This window comes from Myotis nattereri, assembly GCF_964212035.1.
Source record: "Myotis nattereri genome assembly, chromosome: 15".
Taxonomy (NCBI): domain Eukaryota; kingdom Metazoa; phylum Chordata; class Mammalia; order Chiroptera; family Vespertilionidae; genus Myotis; species Myotis nattereri.
In genome coordinates this window covers 40,191,210-40,203,428 of record NC_138090.1, presented here as the reverse complement: position 1 = coordinate 40,203,428, position 12,219 = coordinate 40,191,210, and the positions used below count along the sequence as shown (strand labels likewise).

General features: G+C 50.1%; 1 protein-coding gene across 1 annotated transcript; it reads right to left on the bottom strand.

The window, feature by feature from the left end:
* Nucleotides 1-5,305: 5,305 nt before the first annotated feature.
* Nucleotides 5,306-11,991, bottom strand: PSMC4 (proteasome 26S subunit, ATPase 4). Its single transcript, XM_081108451.1, has 11 exons — nucleotides 11,888-11,991; nucleotides 10,937-11,035; nucleotides 10,632-10,818; nucleotides 9,202-9,348; nucleotides 9,011-9,120; nucleotides 8,822-8,915; nucleotides 6,453-6,620; nucleotides 6,292-6,368; nucleotides 5,986-6,154; nucleotides 5,716-5,771; nucleotides 5,306-5,540 (listed from the first exon to the last, which is right to left on the bottom strand). Exons 1-11 carry the CDS (start codon nucleotides 11,921-11,923, stop codon nucleotides 5,427-5,429), a joined length of 1,257 nt encoding a protein of 418 aa, XP_080964577.1. The 5' UTR covers nucleotides 11,924-11,991; the 3' UTR covers nucleotides 5,306-5,426.
* Nucleotides 11,992-12,219: the final 228 nt, after the last annotated feature.

Below are 12,219 nucleotides of genomic sequence, written 5' to 3'. Positions count from 1 at the left end.
AAGGCTTAGGATAGGCCACTGGACATTTCAGGAAAATAAAAGCAATGTTTCCATTTTCTTTTTTAAAATATGTTTTTATTGATTTCAGAGATGAAGGGAGAGGGAGAGGGAGAGACATCCATGATGAGAGATAATCATAGGTCAGCTGCCTCCTGCACGCCCGCCACTAAGGATCTGGGAATTGAACCCTGACCTCCTGGTTCATAGGGCGATGCGCAACCATTGAGCCACACCAGCCTGGCACAATGTTTCCATTTTCTAAAAACAAAAATGCAGGTGGGAACAAAGAGGAAATACCAGCTCACCTGATCTGGACTTTCAGATGTGCAACAGCTCCCTCTTCTGCAGGAGCGTGTTTGGGAGAATGGCAGGACCGGGGAAGAAGGGCTCATGAGACACCACAGTCAGACCGAGAAAATGTCCTCCCGGCCACATCTGCTCTAACCGCACACATGTAACGAGATGGGGAGGGAGGCTGGAATCTGTCTGAATTTACAGGAGAGTCCCAGGTTGGGGGTATGGAAATGCTGTGGTTCTGAAAAATGCAGCATCCACGGTGCCTCCAAGTAGGGACCCTCCCTCATTCTTCTCAGAAGTCAGTGGTAGGGACACTTCTAGCTTCGAAAGTCCCATCCCAAGTCCAGGAGTGGGCCCTGTACCTGGGAACCCTCGTCTTAGGGCTCAACACGGTATTGACTTTCCTCTTTGGGGACACTGTTCTGTGGGCCGTGAGGAGGGCGGGGTAAGCACCCGCGGCAGCCTCACAATCGCACGCACCGTCACGGTCACGGAAGCCCCACCCGGTCCTGACGGCAGGCCCCGCGCGCGCACGCGCACACACCGCCTGTCACACTCAATCGTAGTCCCCCTCCTGTGCTCCTCACGCGCAGGGCTGAGGCTCCCGGCGCGAAGCACCCCGCCCGCACCCCAGGCCCCTTACTTTGGGCTGCAGCCCCAACCCCACTCCTACTCCGAGGAGGCCCTCTCCCTCTCACTTAGGCCCACTACCCTCCCCCGACCCCCGTCCACCCGCTCCGACTGCGACAGATTTCACCCGCGCTGCCTGAAGCACCTAGAACGCATCACAGAGGGCCCTCAGAGTCTCAGCTAACGCCGCCCTTGGGGATTCTGGGAAATGTAGTCCACAGCCGGGAGCCGGTGGGCTGGGCGCTGAGTGCGCTGGCGCAGGCCCAGACGCGCGCGGACTGGAAGGCTACCGCGGGCGGGGCCCGCGAGCCGCTGGGTAAGCAGAGGGGCAGTCGCACCCGGGTGCTGTCTGGGCTGTGCGGATTCGCCCGCTGCCACAGTGCAGGGCCACCGAATGCGTCGGTGGGTGCAACCCTGAGGCCGATGCGTGCGGGAGCTGGGAGGCGGGTTTTGTCAGTTTTTCCCCCAGAGGTAGTCCCAGCTCCTGGTACACAGCATGAGCTCTATGTGTATTTTTAAAGAATGTGTGTGTGTCTCTTTGTATCTGGCCTTGTGAACGTGCGCCTGTGTCACCGTGAGGGTTGCGGGACCAACCTCGCGCCTCTGCTGTTGGTCACAGAACGCTGGGGAGCCTGATTGGTGACTGTAAGCAGCGAGGTGACGGGCTCGGTGGGAGATTGTGCCTGTGCCTGTCATAATACGTGTTGGATGGTGTGGATGCGGGGGTCAGAGTGTGACTGGGATTGTGGGGTGTCTGGGTGCAAGCCAGGCCGTATGAAGATGGTATATGTGAATCTGAGTATCTGGAGATGTGGGACATGATGGGTACCAGTGGAATCGTGACTATGTTTATGATCTTATGCAACCACACGCCTGTTCTGTGGAATAAAAAATATGTTGCATCTTCTTGCAGCATCAGCTTTATTTAAAGATTTGGACCAAAGATTTGCAATTTACCTGCCAAATAATTTTTAAATAGTCAATTGAATTTTTTCATAAAGAAAAATGCAAATCATAATCTTTTAAAAAATATTAATCTTTTGGTGCTGTTAAGAGTCTTTGGCAGATAAATGTGAAAGTCTTGGACTGAGGAAACGACTTTATGCTTGGAAAGGCAGTGTGCCAAAGAATAGTGAGCTTACACTTGGTCAGTTATTCTGGGTTGTGGGTCAGACTTCATTAGTCCTACATTTTAAAGAGAAAACCTTGGCTCATAAAGGCAAAGAACATGTTTAAGACCATACATAGCCCAGCCGGCGTGGCTCAGTGGTTGAGCATCAATCTGTGAACCAAGAGGTCATGGGTTTGATTCCGGTCAGGGCACATGCCAGGGTTGCAGGCTTGATCCCCAGTAGGGGGTGTGCAGGAGGCAACCAATCAATGACTCTCTCATCATTGATGTTTCTATCACTCTCTCCCTCTCACTTCCTCTCTAAAATCAATAAAAATATATATTTTTTAAAAAGACCATGCATAGCCCTGGCCAGTTGGCTCAGTGGATAGAGAATTGGCCTGCAGACTGAAAGGTCCCAGGTTTGATTCTGGTCAAGGGCATGTACCTTGGTTGCGGGCACATCCCCATGGGAGGTGTGCAGGGGGCAGCTGATGGATGTTTCTCTCTCATCAATGTTTCTAACTCTCTATCCCTCTCCCTCCCTCTCTGAAAAAAATCTATAAAATATTTTTTTAAAAAAAGACCATGCATAGTCCATCAGAGAATGACTTGCTTTATTTCAAATTGTAACACATATTGCTCTTCCTCTTCTCTTCCTGAACGGTTTAGTCCCAAAGCCTTAAATTGGCTCAGAACAGGGTTTCGGAGCCTGAGCAGGATGAGGTGGCTGTTTATGCAGGGGGTGGCTTGGTGCAGGGCGGAAGCCTCCTAGAGGGCATTCCAAGTGGTGGAATGGACCAGCATGGGGGCATCAACCTGAGCAGTGTAAGGATTTCAGAACCTTGGGTGTTGGAGCCCAACTAGGGGCAGTGGAGCCCAAGTAGGGTGTTGGAGACACAGAGGCAGTATGTCAGAATCCAATATCCATTCTCCCAGCTAATATGAGTGGCTGCTACCTCTTGCCAATTACAGCTTTCATCTCACTCTGGTCTGTCTTCATTATAGATAAGACTTATTACAGTGCCTAATCATAATAAAATTCCTCTTGCTTTCAAGAGGAGAGCTCTTCACAGCTTCTGGGAAGTACTTGGGTTTCCCCTCTCACTGTCTAGTACTTTATGCTGTTTACATTGTGTGTTATGTCATGTACTCTGCTCACTGTCCCTGGGACTTGAGTACTATGCCCATTAACTGGTGAGGACTCTGACTGACGGAGCTTAAGGCAGATGCTTCAAGTTGCACCACCATCCTAACTCCAAAAAGGATGTTCTGATCAGGTTGTGGCAATATCCTACCCCTGCTTTCTTTGCTGTCTTTACTTTCTCTGCTTTCTTTACTTACTTTGCTGCCATTTCTGGGGCGCATGGCTTTGTTCTCTTTTCCCAATCTCTACCCTTCCCTGATGTTTAGGGTGCTTTGTCACTTGGGCAATTTCTCTCTTTTATCATTCTCCTTCCAAGTATCTACTGGCTTGTAAGATCCTTTTCTTCTTTTTCTGTGATTTTGTTGTCATTTTTAAGTGGCTCATTTAAAAGGTCAAATATTGCCGGGTCGGCGTGGCTCAGTGGTTGAGTGTTGACTGTGAACAAGGAGGTCAGGGTTCAATTCCGATCAGGGCACATTCCCGAGTTGCAGGCTTTATCCAGGGGTGGGGTGAGCAGGAGATAGCCAATCAATGATTCTTTCTCATCATTGATGTTTCTCTCTCTCTCCCTCTCCCTTTCTCTCTGAAATCAATAAAAATATATTTAAAAAATAAAAGGTCAAATATTGTATAAAGTATAGAACAAAACAAACAAAAAGCATTCCCATGGCACCCTCACCCCTTATTTCCCTGCTTCCAAGAGGCGACGACTTCCCATTTCTTTGGAAATTTAGTTCCGTGTTGCTACATTATATGCTTTTGTGAACTCATCAGTTTTAGGTTTTAATGGCTACCGAATGTGAAAGATGAAGACTTTAGGTGTCTGACTAGCTCACTTTCCTCTCATGCTGTTGTTTCCTCAGGACTCTTTCAATTACCTGCCTGGGTTCTCACTTAATCCTGTCTTCAGCATGGAACCCCCTCTCATCCATGCTCCAGGCCCACTGGCCCAGAGATCCCTGGGTCAGCCTTTTCCGATTAAACCTGAGGTCTTCAGCCAGGCTGGAGAAGGGTCATGGGCCTGGAATAACATAACTTGTTTACTTAGTACACACCAGGTTCTAATCACACTGGATGTATGAATTCGGCGTTTTATAAAACCTATCAGGTAGTCCTGTTTCCAGCCCCACTTCAGAACCTGGCACCTCGGATTTCTGAAACGGGAATCTGTTTCTGCGCTTCCCTTTAGTTCAGGTTCATGCCTCCCCAGGTCTGTTACATCATGAGCAGGTATCTGCCTCTTTCCAAAACTACATTGCTACCATCTCCTCTCTCCTGTGTCCTTGTGAGTCTCCTTTTAGTGAGGTTCTAGGAAGGAGGGAGAATTTTCCCTGCTCTGCCCATCAATGGAGGAATCACCTGTCCTTCAATGATTCGTGATTCTCCATACACCTTCTTCCCATTTTGCTCCTAAGTATACAGTGATATTCATATATTTGTTCAATAAACTGAATGTCTACCATGTGTAGGTGCTGAGACTTGAATTGTGGTCAAGCTATAATCCCTGACTACTATATAAGTTTCAGTCTGGGGGACAGGCAAGCACATGAGAAAGTCTAGCCAAGCAGAGTACTTGCATGGTGCCAGGATGTACAGAGGAAGGGCTCCTTCCCCAACTGGGGCACCAGGGAAGGCTGCCCAGACGAAGAGGTATCTGGACAGAGACCTCAGAGTGGGAATTGGCCCAACCAGATGCATCTATGCCCTGACAAGACCATTTGGAGAAGAGCCAGAGATAGTCACAGAACTTGGGCAAGCAACCTCACCTTACATATCCCCCAATCCCTGCTCTGGGAGACTCTGTGGGTTTGTCTCTTTCATTGATATTCCCTGAGTGTGAGGAAGGCAGAGCTCACCACTCAAAGGGTCTTCTGCCTGTAGGAAATGGGGGTGGGAGATGTACGGGGGCTTTACTTTGTGGTCAAGGCTGTGATCTGAAGTTCATTTTCCTTCCCTTTCCCCAAGTTTCTGAAGTCATTTTGTTTTGAGTTCTTTGCTTCTTAAGCTGTAGCCCAGGCCATGCACCTCACCCACTCATCTGCCAGAAGAACAGGAGGGGCAGAAGATCCTATTCAAGGCCCAGGATACTAAAGGAGTTAAACTTCTAAGAAGAAACTAGATTGACTCAACTTGTATATTTATTGAATAAATCAACCCTGGGTAAAGAGAAAAGAGAACTAGGTTTGGGGACAGAGGTTGGGGAGGTGAGGGAAGTCCCTGGGTCCTGTGGTTAGGGAGGGGTCACTTGTAAAACTCATGCTCCTGCTCATCTTTCTTGATAACTGTCTTGTATGCTTTCTCGAAGTCCTTCGCCAGAACAATGTAACGGTTCTCTCGGACAGCTAGCATTCCACTCTGTTAAGAGATGAGAGTTAAAATGTACTCCCTGCCCCAGTGATGGTGGAGGAAGAGACAAACAGGGCCCGCTACCCCAGGGAGGCAAAAAGGGACAGGATTGCCATAGAATGATCACAAAGAGGAAGGATCCTCATCCACTCCCAGCCTGGATCCAGAGAAAACCATCACTCACCTCCTGACAGATGGAATTGATATCTGCTCCTGAAATCTTATCTGGCCTGGCCACATCTGCGGCGGTGAGTTAAGGAAACCATTCCCTGCATGACGGGGTGGATGCCTGGAGCAGGCAGTCATTCTTGGGCTGTCTTTGTCACCACCACCCCTTCCAGGAGTTTGGTCCCCTCCCACCATACAATCTGGGTCATGGTGAAGGCAGAGGTGGAGTGAAGATCCAATCCCCATTCCCAACTGTGGCCCTCCCCTCACTTCCAGAGCAGGATACAGTCTTCCAAGTCAACCTCCTCAGAGAGGTTCATCTTGCTGGTGATAGTGGAGAAAATCAATCTCTTCTGGCGGCGGTCAGGGAGTGGAAATTCGATTTTACGGTCAAGGCGTCCTGGCCGCAGCAGGGCAGGATCCAGGGTGTCTGCTCTGTTCGTTGCCATAATCACCTGGCATTGGAAACAGGCTGGCTCAGACCTTTCTCCCCACTACACCCTCATTCCCACCATAACTGCCCCCTCACGTGCCAGCCCTACCTTCCCGATTCCCATACCACACCTCCCCTTGTCCATTCCAAACCCCGAACCTTGACATTGACGTTCTGGTCGAATCCATCCATTTGATTTAGCAGCTCCAGCAGGATTCTCTGAACCTCCCTGTCAGCTGGAGTATGCAACACAGTTAGTCCAGGGCATTATGTACGACAGGCCTGTTCAAGACCCCAGACCCTATTTGGGTAACACTCACCCCCTGTCTGCGCATCAAATCTTTTGGTGGCGATGGCATCGATCTCATCTATGAAGATGATGGCAGGTGCATTCTCCTTGGCCAGGCGGAACACATCCCGGACCATGCGGGGGCCCTCACCCAGGTACTTCTGTACAAACTCCGAGCCCACGACCCGGATAAATGCAGCTGAGAGTAGGATGACAAGGGTTAGATGTGGATGGGTCTCCTGTAGGGCCCATTCTGCTTTAACTGAAACTGGGAATTCCCTGAGGACACCCCCTCCTTTGGATGCCCACTCCAAGTAGCCAGGTTATTCTCTTACACCCTGGACTGGGTCCCAGATCCAGCGTCAAGGACCAGTCATCTGCTTCCATCCCATAAGAACCCAACCCAGCAGCACAAGTCACGAACCCTGTGCACAGATGTGTCGTTTTTTGTTTTTGTGTCCAACTTTTAACTGTCAGGACATTATAAAAACAAACAAAAAACAAATGCATCTGTGCTTCAACATGTCTGTGGAGAAGAGCTACAGACATTCATGGACCAAGATACAGAAAAAAAAACCTGGTTTCTAGAGCGCTTGAAAAATCAGTAGGAAAACAGGTTGCCATGCACGAAGGTATCATTCTACCTCACCATGGGCGCCGACTTCCCCTTTGCTATCAGGCCCACAGGCACATCTCTGACATAATTGACAACTAGCAATGGGGCTGAAGACAGGTTTGTCCTGGGCCCCTCCTTTTTAATTTGTTTCTTAAAGTTTAACATGTGAAGTTGCAGCCCCTATTATTCTCTGTCCCTTATTCTGTTAGTTGTTCTCTTCATGAACTTATCACCATGTGACATAATCTATTCACTTATTTGTTCAAGAGCTTCCCCAACTAAGATACCACCTCCACGACCATGAGGAATGGAAGCTCTGCTCTGTTCACTGCCATGTCTCCAGCACCTACAACTCAGCTTAGCACATATTAGGTGCTTAGAAAATGTGAACTAAATGATTAAGTTATGTGTTTAGTTCTTTTTCTCCAGCAGGCTGGGAGCTTCTCCAAGGCAGGGGGCAAGTTTGAGTCACTGCTGGATCCCAGCACAGGGCATTGGAGGGCAGAAGTCAAATGAACTGCTAAGCAAATAAATAATCTTGAAAATGGCTAACATTCACTGCCTACTTACTATATGCCAAATAAGCTTCTAGAAGCTTTATATTGACTTAATCCTCTGAACAACCCAGGAAAAAGGAAATGGGAGTCCGAGAAGTTAACTTACTGAGTAGTTACATAAACTAACTTACATAAGTAGGATTAACTTACATAAGTACCTATAGGGAAGCCAGATTTCAAACCCAGCAGTCTGGTCCAGAAAACCCACTGCTAAACCACTGCTCTCTACTGCTCCCTGCCTCACACGTATGAAGATTCTAAGATGTGCTGAGCCCTGTCTTTAGGCTTTATAAATAGCAATATGTTGATTTCCAGACATTCTGCCTGGAACCTACAAGAATACATTTGTAAACAACCACAATATATAGGGTGTCCAAAAAAATTTATACACACTTTAAAAGCTGATAACTCGTTTTAATTTTCACTCCTTTTCAGGTTTAACTGATTTAAAATAATGGGTGAAGCCAGACTAAGCTTTGAACAAAGAAAATTTATCCTAAGGTGCCACTACACTGTTTTTTTAAAATTTTTATGGGGATACATAAAAGATAAAATTTATGGTATAAAACCAGAAAGAGTCAATGAACTGCGGGCCACAAATACTGAATGAAATGATTCTTGATGTTCACATTATTAGCAGTGCCTGGACCAGAATGGTCATCAGTTGGAAAACAGGCATTAACAAAAAAATCATGCATTTCTGTAGATTCTTTTCAATTTTGTAAATGAACTGTATGTTAATAAACACCGACTTTATAATCATTCAAACTGCATACATTTTCTGGGGACACCCTGTATATATGTGTGTGTGCACATGTGTGTGAAGCCAGTTTCTCAAAACAGTATGACATCTCCTTATATGGGATAAACTCTTATATCTTCTGTTCTGTTTCATCGTTTAAAATGCCAGTTGCAAGCCATGAATTTGAATTCCTAATTCCTAATGGGTCACAACCCACTACAGTAAAACACTGACTTATTTTATTAATTTTCACAATAATGCTGTGAAGTGAGTTTTCTATTAGATGAGGAAATTGAGGCATGTGGTAAAGTCAACTGTCCTTGACTGCACAGCCAATGACTGTGCAGTCATCGGGGCTTTGACCCCATAACCCGTGTTCTAAATCATTGTGCTGTGCCATTTCCTGGGGAGGATGAGAGAGAGCAGGGAGACAGATGGGAAAAGCCCAGAAGGTCAGAGCTTGAGGGAGGGACTAAGCAGCTCACCAGTGGTATGATGAGCCACGGCCTTTGCCAACATGGTCTTCCCGCAGCCGGGTGGGCCGTACATAAGGACGCCTCGGGGAGGATCGATACCGATCTGAAATGCAGAAGTGGAGAAAGAAGGATGAGCCAGGGAATCCTGTCACTAATATGAGACTCAGTAGGGCCTCTTCCTTCCCTGCAGTTCCTCACCTGCTTGTAGAGCTCAAAGTGTGTAAGCGGGAGCTCCACAGCCTCCCGCACCTCCTGCTTCTGGATGTCCATGCCCCCGATGTCTGCATACATCACATCTGGCTTCTGGTCTGGGGGGAGAGCAGAGCTGGGACTCCCAGCCTGGCGCACAGGGACCTCTCAGGCCTCCCTGGCCCCAGGCGCCCCCTCACCTGAAGTGAGCATCATGATACTGCTGTCCGCTTCAGGAGGCAGCACGTCCACCAGGGCGTTGCTGTGTTTGTGGAGGGCCACCGAGGCATTGGGCTTGAGCAGCTCCCGATCGATGGTGCTCAGGATGCGCACATAGTAATTGGAGCCTTGGGAAGACAGAAAGGGAGGAGGGAAAAAGAGAAGTGCCAGAACTGTCCTGTCCTCATGACCTCACAGTTGTGCTGTCCAGGCCACCAGCCTCTCACTCATTCCCAGGCTGCTCCCCCACCTCTAGCCCGCCTCCTCTAGTCTGTCCCCCATGTTCACAGACCCGGTGACCAGCAGCCTCCTGGAATCTCCCCCAGCCGCCCCCCGCCCCGGACTTCCCTTTATATTTCTCACCTACTGTGTCCCTATGTGTTCACATCTCCCCCCAAACTGTGCTTCTCCTCCTGGATCTGTCTCAGGCAGGCCCCCAGTCCCTAGTCACCAGCAAAAGCCCCAAGTTTCATCCTGGACTTTTCTCCTCTTCCCTCCATAGCCCATCAGTCACTATGACCCTCTACCCATCTCTCTTCTCTCTCCTGAGTCCTGCCCTGTTTCAGTCCTCCCATCTAGATCTCTGTACCAGACTCTTTCCTACTCAGACTTATCTCACCTCTCCAATCCAACCTCTCTCCTGACCTTCAGATTTGGCTGTCCAGTAGCCACCCAGGCACCTCCCCGTGATATCCTAGACTACACTCACTGTCTCCTAAACCTACTCCTCTGACCATGTTGCCACTTCAGAGATAGCCTCACTGTCCCCCTATGTCCAAAGGTCAAAGACACATTATGGAACTCTCCCTCCCTTCACTACCTCATTATCAGCCCATCAGTCCAATTCCAGGCCTAATCACACACTTTTCCCTACAATCTTTACAAGAACATGGCTTGGTCCAGAGTAGAGGCGAGAAGCAAAAAAGGCAGATAAGATACAGAGACGATGACCATTATGTAGGCAAGGCCCGGACCCGTGTTAAAACAGCAGCTACTGTGTACTGTGTCCTTACCAGAACCCAATCTCTCAACATTTCACCCATGGTTCCAAAGTGCAGGTCCTAACCCAGAAGTGGTCATGACATCAATTTAGAGAGTCATGATCAGAACATGGTTTAAAATAAAAGACTAGAACAGAATGGAAAAGCAATTAGAGTATGTCACTCACTGTAAGGCTAAACTTGGTCAAACTTTTACTACATAAATTACATATATACAAACAGAGGAAAAGAATATAAAATCTATTTCCATTTTTGCATCAGACTCAAAATACCCTGAAAAACACCACTACACTGTCTTGCCTTGTTTTCTGTTGTACACCCTAGCACAGCTCCGGGCACAGGCCAGGAAACATTCAACAGCTGTTCAATGAACAAGGTGAGTGAATGAGGGGCTCCCCACCCTCGCACACCTGTGGTGGAGCCCACGATGGCTGTATTCTGATCCACAGCCTCCAGGAACTGCCCGATAACCAGTGGGATGCTCTGGATTCGCTTCACCTCCTCCTGGGCATGGAGGAATTCCTTCTTCAGGTTCTTTTGCTCGTCCTTGATGTACTCTTCCTGCACTTCCAGGAACTCCAGCTCTTGCTGCAGCTTCTGTGAGCAGAGAGGGGAGGCGGTGGCTCTAGGCCTTGCTGGGCCAGGGAGCAGTGGAAGGTGGCGGGAGTATGGGACATTGGGCCCTGTGCAGGGTCTGGATTGGGGCTGAATGTACCTTGTAGCGGCTGTACAGGTCCTCCAGGTCCTCAGGCTCAGGCCCCAGGAAGGACAGGCCAGTCTGGGGCCGTGTCACTGACAGCGCTGGGATCTCATCCTAGACCACGGTGGGAAACACAGGTTGGAAGAAGAGTCCCCGCATCAAAACATCTGATTTAACCATGAAGTCTCTCATTCCCCAGCAGGCTCCTGACATCACTCAGCCCCTCTAAATAGACGCTGGAAACTTCGCAGCCCCTTTGTAGGACCCTTTTGTCAACTAGCCTTCCAAACAGACATTTTGCTACCATCTGCCACTTGTAACATGTCCCCAGTGTCACCCAACTAGGGCCTAAATGTCTCACCGACTCCTTAGCAGACAGATGCCCTCCAGCCCCCCTCAACAGGTTCCTAACGTCACATGGCTCTCACACAGGACAAGTCACCATGCCTTCAAACAGTTCCGGAATTACCCAGTTACCCCCAAAAGATCCCTCATGTCACAGCACCCCAACTCACATTCATCAGGCCCTCATGTCATCCAGCCCCCGGGGAGGCCCCAAACGTCCGCGGGCCAGACCACAGTTACTAATTAGCCCCCCAGCACCAGTCAAGTCCGAATATCAGTCGGCAACCCAGCCCGGCCCCACAGCCGAGCCCCCCCACAGCTGAGCCCCCCACAGCACTCCCCACCTGACCCATCCCCAACCCCGCGGGCCCGGGTGCTACCAGGCACTTCCAGCTAATCTCTAAGTCATTCAGTCCCAAGAGCTTCCGATGCACTCATTCCCGCGCCTCGCTTTCCGAGCCTGGCTCCCCTCCCAGCATCCCTGGGCCACCCAGGCCGCGGAGGGCACACAACTCGCCACCGAGGGCTCCGAAACCACCGCGGCCCGGCTGGGTCCCTGCAGCCACTCAGCACCCCACTCAGGTCAGATCGCCCCTTCCCCCGGGCCAGACCCCGCCGGACCTGAGCTTTCTCCACCAGGATGCCTATCTCCTCCATAGTGACCCAGCCCGCCGCCGTGAGTCCGGCCAGACACAGTCACCGCTTCCGCTCCGCCACCGGAAGGGGCGGGCCTAGGCAGATTGTGGGAAACGTAGTTTAAGACGTCGACGGGCGGGGTAGGACGGAGGGCAGGGAGGGCCCGCCCTGGGCTCCGCCCCGCGCCCTGGGCTCCGCCCCCCGCCCTGGGCTCCGCCCCCCGCCCTGGGCTCCGCCCCCCGCCCTGGGCTCCGCCCCCCGCCCTGGGCTCCGCCCCCCGCCCTGGGCTCCGCCCCCCCGCCCTGGGCTCCGCCCCC